This window comes from Rhincodon typus, chromosome 5 (assembly GCF_021869965.1).
Source record: "Rhincodon typus isolate 14 chromosome 5, sRhiTyp1.1, whole genome shotgun sequence".
NCBI lineage: Eukaryota > Metazoa > Chordata > Chondrichthyes > Orectolobiformes > Rhincodontidae > Rhincodon > Rhincodon typus.
This window is the reverse complement of record NC_063336.1, coordinates 7,664,632-7,680,193: the sequence shown is the minus strand read 5'-3', so window position 1 is coordinate 7,680,193 and position 15,562 is coordinate 7,664,632. Positions and strand designations below refer to the sequence as shown.

Below are 15,562 nucleotides of genomic sequence, written 5' to 3'. Positions count from 1 at the left end.
GAACCCGAAACGTTAACTCTGTTTTTTCCTTCACAGCTGCTGCCAGACCTGCTGAGCTTTTCCAGCAGTTCCCATTAGTGGAAAGATCAAAAAGTTAGAGCTCAGATTTAAAGTGACCAGTAAAAGAAGCAATGGAGTCAGGAAGATAAATGTTTACATGCAGTGAGTTAGGATCTGGTCATGCGCTGCCTGACAGTGGTATGGGGCGGGTTTAGTCTGGCCATTTCAAGGGGAAACTGGTTTATCATCTGAAAAGGAAGAATGTGTAAAACTGTGGGGAGGAGGCAGTAACAGGAGATGAAATGCTTCTTCAGAGAGCCAGCAATAGATGTGACAGGCCAAATGGCTGCCTAATGTGATGCACTGATTCTGTGATTCAAAATAATCATTAAAATGACAGCTGCACCATGAAGACTTTTATGTGCAATTAATCAGATTGTTAGGATTAAGGCTGCAAAGGATCTGTTTAAGAAATTATTCATCTTTTTTTATTTGAGGTTATGCAAGATGCCCATGTGAATGCAGTGATGATCCTTGGCGAAGCTTTTTCATCAACAGAGCCCTTTGACTTTGGACATCAGAATACCACCAAGCGGATCCATAGTCTGATCCCCATCATGCTGCAGCATAGACTAGTTCCTCCTCCTGAGGAGACCTACTCTCTCCACCGCAAGATGGCTGGTTCCTTCCTTATCTGCAGCAAGCTCAACGCAAAGATTGCCTGCAAGCATTTGTTTGAGGATGCCTACCAGAAGTACTGGAGCAGAAAGGCCAAGCAAGGAGGCACCCCCCCTTAAAACAAAACGGCCTGCCTGCCTGTAGCAGGATTAGGGTCGGGTTGGAGGTGAAGAGCAACAGGGAATGGAAGAAGCTCCTGAGCAAAACACCTTACTGTGTTTCCTTTTCTTAAAGGGAATTGCAGAGACAATTTTTTTTCAAAACAGGAAAATTCCACTGAACACAGGATTGCACTAAACAAGCAAGTGTGTGTTCCTTAACAGCAAAAGAGGAATTATGTTTGGGGAAAGTTTCCACTGCTCCTAAGCAGGGAACATTTAACTGTATTAATTAATTGAATTTGTATCATACATACTGAAGTGATTAGTGAGGAAATGATGAACAGTTGAATTACTTTAGAAATCATCAATTTTTTTTGTATACCTATCATGCTGATTCAATTAAAGAAATCATGTTTGTGATTAGTGGCCTCTGGGTCTGTGTTGTATATGATGAATGTTTCTGATGTTCTATATTAGATTGTTAACATTCTGAGGTTTACAATAAGTAACATGTAGAAAGGGTTCCCTGCAACACCAGAACTGTCCAAACTACAACAACTGTGCTATCTGCAAACTCCTAAGCCCTGATAATCCATCTTTTAGAATGCAGGAATTGAGCTTAGTTGTGGAAGTAAATTAGACCAAATGACAAGGAGCATAATTAGGCCATTCAGCCCCTTGAATCTGCTCTGCCATTTGATCATGGTTGATATGTTTCTCAACCCCATTCTCCTACCCAATACCTTTGATCCCCAAACCTGTCTGTTTCTGTCTTAAAGACACCTGAAGGCCTCCACTGCCTTCTGGGGCAGTGGGTCACAAAGATTCACCATCCTCTGAAGAAATTCCTCATCTCAGTTCTAAAGGATTGGTGCTTCACTCTGAGGCTACGCCCTAGAGAGCTTGTCTCTGCTACTAGTTGAAACATCTCCGCCTCTCAGTTTTCTATACATTTCAATAAGATCGTCCCTTATCCATCATCAAGTATAGACCCAGAGTCCTCAACTGCTCCTCATATGCCGAGCCCTTCTCTGGGATAATTCTCTGTACCTTGACTGAACCCCCTCCAACATCAGCATGTCCTCCCTTAGTTACTGGGCCCAAAACTACCTCAAATTCCAAATACAGTCTGACCAGAGCCTTATACAGCCTCAGCAGTACATCTCTGCCCTTGTATTCTAGCCGTCTTGAAATGAATGCTAACGTTGTATTTTCCTGAGAATCCTGAACTAGGATTCCCAAGTCCCTTTGTGCTTCAGATTTCTGAAGCCTTTCACCACTTAGAAGATGGTTTACTTCTCTATTCCTACTATCAAAGTGCATAACCTCACATTTTCCCATAGTGTATTCCATCTACCACTTGTTTGCCCATGCTCCTAGCCTGTCCAAGGTCAGGCTATCCAGCTTATAGTTTTCTTCTGACTCCAGCCAGTCCTGGAAGATCACCACCAATGTCTCCACAATCTTCTCAGCCATTTCCTTCAGACCTCTGGGGTGTAATCCATGTGGTTCGGGATACTTATCCACCTTCAGGCCTTTCAGCTTCCCCAGCACCTTCTCAGTGATGGCCACTATATGTAACTCTTCCCCCTGAATTTCCTGATGTTTTGGTATGCTGCTGGTCTCTTGCAGTGTGAAAACTGCTGCAAAGTTCCTATTCAGGTCCTCCACCATTTCTTTGTTTCTTGTTACTACTACTCCAGCCTCATTTTTCAGCACTCTTGCCTCTCTCATCTTTTACATACCTAAAAATAACTCTTCCAATCTTCTTTTTATATTACTTGCTAGCTTACCCTCATTTAATCTTCGCCTCCCCCTTATTACTTTTTTTAGTTATCCCCTGTTGGTTTTTAAAGGCTTTCCAATCCTTTGGACTCTATAAAAAGCATACAATATGGTGAAGATTAGTGGAAAGCTACAGTCATAAGGTATGGAAACAGACCCTTTGTGGTCCAATCAGTCCACGCTGAACATAATCCTAAACTAAATTAGTCCCACCGGCCTGCTCCTGGTCCATATCCCTTCAAACCTTTCCTATTCATGTACTTATCCAAATTTTTTTAAACACTATAACTGTACCCACATCCACCACTTCCTCAGGTAGTTCTTCCATACACAAACCACCCTCCGTGTAAAGAAAATTTGCCGCTCATGTCTTTTTAAAATCTCACTTTAAAAATGTGACCCCGAGTCTTGAAATCCCCATCCTAGAGAAAAGATGAGTACCATTAACTCTATCTATACCCCTCATTATTTTATAAACTTATATAAGGTCTCCGCTTAACCTCCTACGCTCCAGTGAAAAAAGTCCCAGCCTATCCAGCCTTCCTTTATAACTCAGACCTTCCATACCCTTTGCTTTTATGCTGTCCTTGACATCCTGTCAGCTATAGTTGCATCATCTTCCCCTTAGTATGTTGTTTCTTCCTTGGGACAAATTTCTGCTGTGTCTCCTGAATTACTTCCAGAAACTCCTGCCTTTGCTACTCCACTGTCTTCCCTTCCAATCAGCTTTGGCCAGCTCCTCCCTCATGTCTTTGTAGTTACTTTTACTCAATTATAATACCATTACATCAGATTCCTGTTTCACCTTCTCCACCTGCAGTATGAATTCTATCATATTATCATTACTGTCCCCCAGGGGTTCCTTTACCTTCACCTCCCTAATCAAGTCTGCCTCATTATACATCACCAAATCCAGAGTTGCTTGTTCCCTAGTGGGCTCTACCACCAGCTACTCCAAAAACCATCTTGTAGACGTTTCAAGATCCTTTTCTTGAGATCTGCTACCAACCTGATTTTCGCAGTCCACCTGCATATTTGAAGTCCCCTGTGATTATCGTAATAATGCCTTTCTTACATGCCTTTTCTATCTTGTGATTTATAGAGTCATACATCATGGAAGCAGACCCTTCCGTGCAACTCATCTATGCTGACCAAGTTTCCCAAACTAAGCTAGTCCCATTTGCCTGTGTTTGGCCCAGATCCCTCGAAAGCATTCCTACGCATGTATGTGTTTAAATGTCTTTTAAATGTTGTAACTTTACCTGCATCTACCACTTCCGCTGGCAGTTCATTCCATATACGTGCTACACATCCTGACTATTGCGAGGAGGCCTGTGCATAACTCCTATCAGGGTCTTTTATTAATCTTGCAGGTCCTCATCTCTATGCACAGATTCTACGCCTTTCAACTTTATACCACTTCTTGCTATGGATTTAATTTCATTTCTTACTAACAAGGCAACTTTGCCTGCTCTGCACATCTGCCTATGCTTTCAACAGGACATGTAGTTATTTAGTTCGCAGCCCTGATCCCCTTACAGCACATCTCTGTAATACCCACATCGTACCTGCTAATTTCAATCTGTGCTACAAGCTCATTTACCTTGTTTTGTACACTGTGTGCATTTAAGTACAACATCCTCAGTCCTGCATTGACTGCCCCCCTTCTCATAGCTATCCCCTTATCTGCTGTGCCTGGAATTGAATTCCTGACCTTTTCCATGCTCTCTGCCCTTTTACTTGTTCTGGAAACTTTAATAATCTCTGCCAAAACACCACCACCTCTCTTCCACCTTCCCCTGCCCCCCCCTTTAACTTCTTTCTTAATTTTCCATGCCCCTCCCTGCTATTTAATTTAAAACCCTATCCACCGCCTAGTTGTGATTCACCAGGACTCCAGTCCAGTATGATTCAGGTGGAGTCTGTCCCATTGGAACAGCTGCCTCTTTCCCCAGTTCTGGTGCCAATGCCCCATGAATTTGAACCTGTTTCTCCCACATCAAACTTTGTGCCACACGTTTACCATTCTGGTTCTACTTTTTAATTTAGCCCATAGCAGCTCATATTCCCTCAGCAGAACCTCTTTCCTCTTTACCTTTTCAGTTGATACCCACGTGGACCATGACAACTGGATCTTTTCCCTTCCACTCCAAGTTCCTCTGTAGGCCAGATGAGATATCCTGAACCCAGACACAGGCAAGCAACACAACCTTTGGGACTTGAACTTCCTACTGCTCTTTTAGTTTGTAACCTGTAAATATTTCCCCTATTTACTGGAAGTGACCTATAATACATAGCTAATAATTTGACAATCACCAACCAATGACCTTACCGTTTACCTGTGATGTCACTCTTTTGTGCGGGGTGATCCTGGGTTTCAATTTATCTTGTTTTTAAAATAAACCTTTTATAAATTTCTGCTGTGTCTCCTGAATTACTTCCAGAAACTCCTGCCTTTGCTACTCCACTGTCTAAGCCCAAAAAAAGCAAGGCAAGAAAAAGGCACCTCTTCCTCTCTGCTCTGAATTCCCATGCTGCCTCCAAATTCCCTGAACTATATACTCACTTCGGCTTACTCTGAATGTGATCTCAACTTCCTGACCATGCGATCTTATTACTCAATAAAAACCGAAATAGCTGCGGATGCTGTCAATCAGGAACAAAAACTGAAGTTGCTGGAAAAGCTCAGCAGGTCTGGCACGTGAAGAAAATAATCAGAGTTAACGTTTCGGGTCCGGTGATTGCGTTAACTCTTTTGTCCTTGTGTGGTTGGCACAACAACTTGGATTTTGCAGAGCTAACAGTTACCAGGGCTTAGAAACATGCAAATTAGGCAGTACTTGAATTTATGGAAAGACAATCAGCTGGTTCATTTGTGCCTTAACCGTCAAACTGTAAGAACCAGTGAAGCAAAACACCTCAGCCAAAGTTAGGTACTTGTTTTCTGAAGAAGGGATTTCTCCTTTTCACTGTCTTAATTGGGTCCTTATTTCTGAGATGATGCCTTCTGGTCCTGGACACTCTCACAAGGGGAAACAACCTTTCCACATCTCTGTCAAACCCTCTATGAATCATTTTACATTTCAATAAAGCTGCCTCTCATTCTTATGAATTTCAATGAGTATATGCTGAACCTACTTAACTTCTGCTTGTTAAGGAAATCCCTCCATACCCAGAATCAATCCCACGAACCTTCTCTGGACTGACTCTAACGTCAGTATATTTTCCCTTGGATAGGGCAACTAAAACTGCTCACAATATTTGAGGTGCAATCTGTATAGGTTCAGCTCCCAACTTTTATACTCAATTCCATTTACCTTCTCTATTACCTTTGATGCTAGCTTTTTGGGATTAATGCAGCAGCACCCCACCCCTGCCCCCCCCCCCCCCCCCCCCCAATCCTTTGGTACTGCAGCTTCCTGCAATCTTTTTCCATTTAAATAATATTCAGCTCCTGTGGACTCCCACCTGAGTGCATAACCTCACATTTCCCAAATTATATTCCAGCTGCTCATTTAACCTGCTCTTATCACTCAATACCATCCTTGACACTTCCACATATTTTGTCACTTGCAAACTTGGCTATAGTATATTCACTTCTGTCATGTAAGTCATTACTATATATTGTGACCCAGCACTGATCCCTGTGGCTTTCCACTAGTTACAGGTTCCCATCCTGAAAATGTCCCCTTTATTTCAACTCTGTCTTTATTGGTTAGTCAGTCTTCTTGAGTATAAAAGTAGGCTGGTTTTTACTAATACTATACAAGGCCCTGGCCAGACCACAACCTGAATACTCTGAATAGTTTTGGGGCCCTTGAGTAAGGACAGATATAATGGCACAGAAAGCAGTCCAATGATCACTGTACCAAGGTGCTGTGGTCAGTTTGCTCATTCTCCCTGCTGTCCTTACTCTCACACAGCTTGCAGGAACCTTGTAACTGTTGGGACAACTGCAGGGAGTGAGGTTTTTTGTGGTCTGTCTCTTATGGCCCCTTATCTGCCTCATCTATAATTACACCCTCCTATGTTTTTTTTCTATTCGATGTGGGATGTGGGCATCGCTGGCTGGCCACCGTTTCTTGCCCATCCCTAGTTGCCCTTGAGAAGGTGGTAGTCCTCCTGCTGTGGGTTGACCCACAATGCTATTAGGGTGGGAATTCCAGGATTTTGACCCAGCGACGGTGAAGGAACAGTGATTTATTTCCAAGTCAGGATGGTGAGCGGCTTGGAGGGGAACTTGCAGGTGGTGGTGTTCCCATGTATCTAATGCCCTTGTCCTTCTAGATGGAAGCGGTCGTGGGTTTGGAAGGTGCTGTCTGAGGATCTTTGGTGAATTTCTGCAGTGCATCCTGTAGATAGCACACACTGCTGCTACTGAGCGTTGGTGGTGGAGGGAGTGGATGCTTGTGGATGTAGTGCCAATCAAGCGGCTGCTTTGTCCTGGATGGTGTCGAGCTTCTTGAGTGTTGTTGGGGCTGCACCCATCCAGGCAAGTGGGGAGTATTCCATCACACTCCTGACTTGTGCCTTGTAGATGGTGGACAGGCTTTGAGGAGTCAGGAGATGAGTTACTCGCTGTAGTATTCCTAGCTTCTGGCCTGCTCTTGTAGCCACTGTGTTCATGTGGTGAGTCCAATTGAGTTTCTGGTCAATGGTAACCCCCAGGATGTTGATAGTGGGGGATTCAGTGATGGTAGCACCATTGAATGTCAAGGGATGGTGGTTAGATTGTCTCTTACTGGTAATGGTCATAGCCTGGCATTTGTGTGACGCGAATGTCACTTGCCACTTGTCAGCCCAAACCTGGATATTGTCCAGATCTTGTTGCATGTGAACCTGAACTGTTTCAGTATCTGAAGAGTCGTCAATGTTGCTGAACACTGTGCAATCATCCGCGAACATCTCCACTTCTGACCTTATGATGGAGGGAAGGTCATTGATGAAGCAGCTGAAGGTGGGCCTAGGACACTACCCTGAGGAACTCCTGCAGAGATGTCCTGGAGCTGAGATGACTTACCTCCCATGACCATCTTCCTGTGTGCCAGGTATGACTCCAACCAGCGGAGCATTTGCCCCAATACCCATTGATTCCGGTTTTGCTAGGTCTCCTTGATGCCACACTCGATCGAATGCAGCCTTGATATCAAGGGCTGTCACTCTCACTTCACTTCTGGAATTTAGCTCTTTTGTCCATGTTTGAACCAAGGCTGTAATGAGGTCAGGAGCTGAGTGGCCCTGGCAGAACCCAAACTGGGTGTCACTGAGCAGGTTATTTCTGAGCAGGTGCTGCTCAGCACTGTTAGTGACACCTTCCATCACTTTACTAATGATCGAGAGGAGACTGATGGGGCAGGAATTGGCCGGGTTGGATTCGTCCTGCTTTTTGTGTACAGGACATACTTGGGCAATTTTCCACGTTGGGTAGATACCAGTGTTGTAACTGTACTGGAACAACTCGGCTAGGGGAGTGGCAAGTTCTGGAGCACATGTCTTCAGTACTATTGCTGGAATGTTGTCAGGGCCCGTAGCCTTTGCAGTATCCAGTGTCTCCAGCCATTTCTTGATATCACGTGGAGTGAATCGAATTGGCTGAAGACTGGTATCTGTAATGCTGGGGACCGAGACGGATCATCCACTCAACACCTCTGGCTGAAGATTGCTGCGAAAGCTTCAGCCTTATCTTTTGCACTAATGTGTTGGGCCCTTCCATCATTGAGGATGGGGATATTTGTGGAGCCTCCTCCTCCAGTGAGTTGTTTAATTGTCCATCACCATTCACAACTGGATGTGGCAGGACTGCAGAGCTTAGATCTGATCTGTTGTTTGTGGGATCGCTTAGCTCTGTCTATCACTTGCTGCTTTTGCTGTTTGGTGTGCAAGTAGTCCTGTTTGGCGGCTTCACCAGGTTGATACCTCATCTTCAGGTATGCCTGGTGTTGCTCCTGGCATGCCCTCCTGCACTCTCTGTTGAACCAGGGTTGATCCCCTGGCTTGATGGTAATGGTTGAGTGGGGGATATGCCGGGCCATGAGGTTACAGATTGTGTTGGAATACAATTTTGCTGCTGTTGATGGCCCACAGCGTCTCATGAATGCCCAGTCTTCAGTTGCTAGATCTGTGCAAAGTCTGTCCTATTTAGCACGGAGATAGTGCCACACACACAATGGAGGTTGTTCTCAATGTGAAGGCGGGACTTCGTCTCCACAAGGACTGTGCAGTGGTCACTCTTACTGATACTGTCAGCTGGCAGATTAGTAAGGATGAGGTCAAGTATGTTTTTCCCTCTTATTGGTTCCCTCACCACCTGCCGCAGACCCAGTCTAGCAGCTATGTCCTTTAGGACCCGACCAGCTTGATCAGTAGTACTGCTGCCGAGCCACTCTTGGTGATGGACATTGAAATCCCCCACCCAGAGTACATTTTGTGCCCTTGCCATCCTCAGTGGTTCCTCTAAGTATTGTTCAACATTGAGGAATACTGATTCATCAGCTGAGGGAGGATGGTAATTGGTAATTAGTCGGTTTCCTTGCCCATGTTTAACCTGAAGCCATGAGACTTCATAAGGTTCGGAGTCAATGTTGAGGACTCCTAGAGGAGCACCCTCCCAACTGTATACCACTGTGCTGCCCCGTCTTCTGGGACAGGACATATCCAGGGATGATTATGGTGGTGTCCGGGAGGTATGATTCTATGAGTATGACTATGTCAGGCTGTTGTTTAACTAGTCTGTGAGACAGCTCTCCTAATTTTGGCCCTAACCCCCAGATGTTATAGAGGAGGACTTTGCAGGGTCGACAGGGCTGTTTCTGCCGTTGTCTTTTCCGGTGCCTAGATCGATGCCTGGTGATCTGTCCAGTGTCATTTCTTTGAGTCTTTGTAGTGATTGATACATCTGCCATTTCAGAGGCCAGTTCAGAGTCAACCACTTTGCTGTGGGTCTGGAGTCACATGTAGGCCAGACCAGGTGAGGATGGCAGATTTCCTCCCCTGAAGGACATTAGTGAACGAGATGGGTTTTTCTGACAATTGGCAATGATTTCATGATGATCAGTAGATTCTTAATTCCAGACTCATTTTTTTGAATTCCAATTCCACCATCTGCTGTGGTGGGATTTGAACCTGGGTTCCCAGACCATCAGCTGGGTTTCTGGATTAATAGACTAGTGATAATACCACTAGGCCATTGCCTACCTATCTTTGCTGTAGGAGATGGTCAAATGGTCTGTGATCGAAATGTCTAGGTTATTTACCGCTTCCCTGATACAGTATAATGTCTGCAGCTTAAGATTCCAGCTTCTCAACTCAGATCTGAAGTTGCTCCAAGCTGAAAACATTCGGTAAAGATGTGTTCACTGTGGTGTCCAGCAGCTCCCACATGTTGCAGCTGTAACACATCACCTAACCTGCCATCTTGGTCATATTTTATTTAAGTTATGAATTAATTCACTTACCTGATCTGGCCTATGTGTGACTCCAGATCCACAGCAATGTGGTTGACTCTTAACTGCCCTCTGGGCAATTAGGGATGGGAAATACATGCTGGCCTAGCCAGTGACACCCTTATCCCATGGATGAATTTTAAAAAACTCTAGTACGTATTTTTTTTGCAAAATTGAAGAATCTCTCTACAGATTTTCCTCTTTGTTTGCACACTACAAACTAAGAATGAGATAAAAACTGGAGACCTAAAGACCTTACATTTAAAGATTAGAAATACTCACCAATCCGACTCACCAATCAGCTGCTTTGTTTATGCAAAAGCAACCGAGCATCTCTTTCCACCAAACTGCTTGAGATGCATAACTCCACGCAATCTAATGTAAGTTGCACTCTCAAGTGCTAAATCGTACTAAGCTACTTATATACGCACATAACAGAAAGGACTTAGCTGAGTCAGGTAGAGGATCCAGTTTCAGCCAGTTCTTAATCAGGCTGCTCTTTCAATGCATTCCTTGAACATGAGCCTCACCCAAAGCAAAAGAATTTTAAAATTGCAGATTTGCTTAAATTGAAGGTTTATTCACTTTTTTACCCAGTAAATGCATGCTGTCAGTCTATTTTTAATAATGGTTTTTAAACAATCACCCGAAGGCAGCTTTGTGCTGCATATTTGAACTTGTTTAGAATACTCCAAACTGATTTCAGGGCAGGACTCCACAACCACCACAGAAAACAGCCGCTGTTCTCATCAGTCCCAAGCCAGATATAAATTGCCACACTCTGACCAATTCCCACTTCATGTTTAGCTCAACACTCAATGATCTTCTGCATTTGCCTCACCTACTGTCTTTAGATTTGTCCCTCCTCTACAGTCACTGTTCCATAACTTCAGAAGTCCCCTGTAATGTATTGACAGCTATCAACTGCTGCTCTGCTACATGAGACTTGAAACTCTTTGACACACTATCTTCATCCTGGTCAGTCTTTCCACCTCTAATCTGCACTAGTTACCAAGCTTAATATCACCTCATAACTTATCTTATTCATCTCATCTAACAGTGTTCAGTCCTTAACTGATCAAATAATATGTAGACACATGAACAGGTAGGGAATTGAGGCATATGGACAATGTACAGCAAGATGGGATTAGTTTAGAATGGCACATTGGAAATGGTGGGCCGAAGGGCTTGTTCCTGTGCTGTTCTATGATTTTAATTACATTGCAGTTTATGGAAGCTTGCTGTTTGTAATTAGCCACCAGTGCCCTGTGCTTCAAGTGTTTCGGAAAGTCCTGTGAAAGGTGTTCAAGTTCTTTTACAAATTATATCTACTCTTAAATAGCAGAGAGATGTTTATAACTCACATGCTATCTGCAAAGTGAGGCCAAAACCAAGACTAAGAAGTAAAACACTGTAAAGAATTGTCAGGCCAATCTGTCACAATCTGCATCTGATTCTATCATTAAATGACCACAGGTCAGAAATCACACCACACCAGGTTATAGTCCAACAGGTTTATCTGAAAACACAAGCTTTTGCAGCGTAGCTCCTTCGTTATCTGATCGGATAATGAAGGAGCTTCGCTCCAAAAGCATGTGCTTTCATATAAACCCATTGACTATAACCTGGTGTCGTGTGATTTCTGACCTTATTCACCTCAGTCCGACACCTCCATATAAATGATCACAGTCAGCTGTTTTCTGGCTTACTTGATTCATTGTGACTGCGTGTACAGACTGGTCTGCACACAGGAATACATCTCCAGGGAGAACATAAACACACAATCTCCCATCCCCTTGTGCAGACAACATGTCTTTGTTGTAAACCCCACAGCTCAGCTCCTACAGAAGTAATGAGGTGATAGCAGGAGTCAGTACCTTCAAGAGAGGCATTGCAATGAGAGACACTTTGAAATCATATCAAACTGATCTGAATTTTCAGTTACTTTATTCAAACCAAAATTTCCGCTCTCTCAGTCCAACCCAAAGGAACAAGGGCACTGAGATGCTTGACTTGGACTCTGCCTCTTTTTTTTCACAGCTTACCCTAAAAGTAATAACAATCCAAAAACAGCCACATTTGGAACAGTTCCCTGTTTTATTGAAATACATCAAAGTCTTGGTTAATATTTAGTGTGTGTCACCAACATAAAATAATGGTGGCTGGTCTTTAATAGTCAGACTGCCCACCTTAAATATTCTTGTGCAAAAGAATCTACAATCAGCAATAGTTCCTCTTACAAATTAACCCCTAAAAACATTAAGGGCAAAAAGGAGTGATAAAGCCAAGCAATTAATTTAGTGAAGTCAGCCTTTAACCTAAACCAAAAGATTTAAAAAAAAACTGATTACATCTAAGACATGCAAAACTGTACAATAATCTTACAAAAGGGTGGTGCGGGAGAAACCTTAAAAACTCTGGAAAATAAATGATATGAAATTGCTATAGTGAAAGGCAGGTCAGCCCCCATGGAACACCAATAACTAGTAAATGCCTCCTTCCTCCCCTTGCTCACAATTCTCTGCACAAATGGTGTCTACAATTCACAGTCAGAGTTTGACAGCTGTCATGTTGCCTTCGTTGTATCTACATATGGTAACTTGAGCAGGAAGACTACCACCTTTCCCACCTTAATCTCATTTAAACACCTTTCTGCCATAGACACAAAAGTTCCACACAGTGACTGCTATTAGGGAAGAACTTTTTTTTTGCACTTTTAAAATCATATGTTAAATTCATCTCAAATTTCACACCATTCATTTAAAAACAAAAGCACCTTTTATTTTACACAATTGACTCTGAGCTTCAGTAACAGTGTGGGAGTGAGCCAGCAGTCAGATTCCCTTGCTTTTACCCAGTCATTTCATGCAGGGAGTTTTCTTTCCCCTTAGTTTTTTTCCCCTTCCCTCAATATCATAAATATTGCTCCCGCGCCTGCTGCCCAACAACTCTGACCAGCGTCTAAATGTTTACTGTCTGTCAAACCTGTCTACGCTCTTGGCTGTGCATTAAACATCCTTTAACATATTCAAGCTTCCTCAGTAAATTTTACGTCTCTTCCCCTCCTCTGGTGCAGAAAGTAAGGTAGGGAGAAGTTGACAAAAGCGGGAACTGATGGGCTCGAGGAATATACAAAGGAAATGTTTACTTACAAAAAAGCAAACTGACCATCAAAGCATTCAATGTTCCAGGCTGTCTAACTCCAGGGTTTGTTTTCAGCCTAACAATACATATATATCTGGGGAGGGATGTGGCAAAGCAGACATAAGGAGCTGATACAGTTGTTAATTCCACCTTCCCCAACAAGTCAGCTGTGCGTAGAGTACAAAAATAATGTTGCTCTAATATCTGGGTGTTTAATCAAATACTGCCTTCGAATGACTACAAAAAGGGACATTCTTTATTCAAACTGGATCAACAGATCTCCCCTGAACTCAGCAGAGCCTTAAACTAGTGCACAGTTGTTTTTAATTTTGCAACATGCAACATAAATCAATATCCATCTACAATTTGTACTTTATTTACTGAAGTACAGTGCCTATTGCTTTTCATTTCAGCCTCCACATCTTCAGTTTTTTAAACTTTAAATTTCAGCTGCATTTTGGGTACTACACTGAAGAACTATATATAAAGAATCTACCAGCAGGGACTGTGACACCACACACAAAGTAATCTTTCCTTCAGTCGCCATTTCAACAAGTAAAACTATACACAACTTTATATATATATATTTATATACTTTATATATATTCTATATCACAAAAGAACTTTTTCGTGTGTTTTTCTTTTAGCAAAATAAGGTTTGGTGATTTGTTTGCAGATGTACACATATTATTGCAAAATAAAATAATAATTAAAAGAAGCCTGATCACACTACTACAGAGAAAGAAATGCCTGCTGGCACTTTGTTGGGACAGATTGAAGCAGTGATAGAAAATCAAGGTTGCATTCCACCACCCACATCCCACCTTCCCCCAATCCTGTCTATTCTTTGAGAGAGTACCTGGCTACAAAACTGCAAGGAGAAACAACATCTTAAACGTTAGTTATACAACTTATATCCACGATCCCATTTCTTAAAAATCAGAGGAAGCTACGCCCACAAGGACGCTAAAAGAGCAACTAATGTTGCTGTGTGAGGAAAGAGATCTGCTTTTCCTCTTTTTATGAGAGAGAGAGAGACTGGAAAACATAAAGTGGTCAGCAGGCAAAAGCTCCTGCATGATCTGTCTATACGGATATGTGTATATGTGTGTGTGATTTACAAGGTTAGGCCTTGCTCCTAAATCCATAAACTTCTTGTGTCTTTTTGACGGATCTGCAGCAATAGCCCGGCACAGATTGGACAGCAGAGTAGGACTGGGTGCAGCAAGATAGAAGTAAGGGCTGATTTGTTAGAATTACTTTCCAGAACTGAGCAATCTCATGTTTCCCAGTTGACGTGCTCTGTGTTTTCCAGCAAGAGTGATTGTGGCTTGTGGGGCGAGATGGGGCTGGGTGGGCTGCTCAGGTTGGAACTGTTGGACGCTGTGGAGTGTCTAGGAGAATCAGAATCCTGAAAAAGAACACAGAAGGGATGATCGATACAGTTATTCAAGTTGAGAGTCACCGTTTGCATTGAGGTAACTTTGCTATAATTTGCTCCTTTTCCCTTCCCCACAAGCAAGTTTCTATTTGGATGGCAGCAAGACAACAAAGCTCGAAATAAGAAAAAGATGTTATCTCCGAAATGTGAGTGTCACTGGGAAATACTCTCCATCCATCCAATGTTCCTCTGATGAGTCAGCCTGTAGTGAGAGGCAGGAGTCAGATTGATAAATATAACAACTTCCACCACTCACCCTGAAGGCCATCACTGTGTTTGTAGGATTTTGTGACAAAACCCCAGCAGTTTGTGGTCATATCTTTCCTGGTACCACAGGTGATCTTATTTATTAAATCTCAACTAGCAACAGTGAAAGCTAAGGTCGCATCCCTGTTGCTCAGAAGGGAAGGGGGGAGAGGAGGAGAGCATTAGTCATTGGGGACTCCATAGTTAGGGGGACAGATAGGAGATTCTGTGGGAACGAGAAGACTCGCGGTTGGTGTGTTGCCTCCCAGGTGCCAGGGTCCGTGATGTCTCGGATCGTGTTTTCGGGATCCTTAAGGGGGAGGGGGAGCAGCCCCAAGTCGTGGTCCACATAGGCACCAACGACATAGGTAGGAAAAGGGATGGGGACGTAAAGCAGAAATTCAAGGAGTTAGGGTGGAAGCTTAGAGCTAGAACAAACAGAGTTGTTATCTCTGGTTTGTTACCCGTGCCACGTGCTAGCGAGGCGAGGAACAGGGAGAGAGAGCAGTTGAACACGTGGCTACAGGGATGGTGAAGGAGGGAGGGATTCAGATACCTGGATAATTGGGGCTCATTCTGGGGTAGGTGGGACCTCTACAAACGGGATGGTCTACACCTGAACCAGAGGGGTACCAATATCCTGGGGGGGAAATTTGCTAATGCTCTTCGGGAGGGTTTAAACTAATTCAACAGGGGGGTGGGAACCTGAATTGTAGCTCCAGTGT

General features: G+C 43.4%; 2 protein-coding genes across 2 annotated transcripts in view; one reads left to right on the top strand and one right to left on the bottom strand.

Moving 5' to 3' along the window:
• Positions 1-1,199, top strand: part of LOC109916917 (atypical kinase COQ8A, mitochondrial-like) — a 63,340-nt gene extending 62,141 nt beyond the window's left edge. The window contains exon 13 of the mRNA XM_048596651.1: positions 498-1,199. Coding sequence (XP_048452608.1) covers positions 498-797 — 300 coding nt within the window. The 3' untranslated portion in view covers positions 798-1,199. The remainder of the gene's footprint in view (positions 1-497) is intronic.
• Positions 1,200-12,084: 10,885 nt separating this feature from the next.
• LOC109916915 (serine/threonine-protein kinase MRCK alpha-like) overlaps positions 12,085-15,562 on the bottom strand; it is a 323,123-nt gene continuing 319,645 nt past the window's right edge. The window contains exon 41 of the mRNA XM_048596650.1: positions 12,085-14,561. Coding sequence (XP_048452607.1) covers positions 14,430-14,561 — 132 coding nt within the window. The 3' untranslated portion in view covers positions 12,085-14,429. The remainder of the gene's footprint in view (positions 14,562-15,562) is intronic.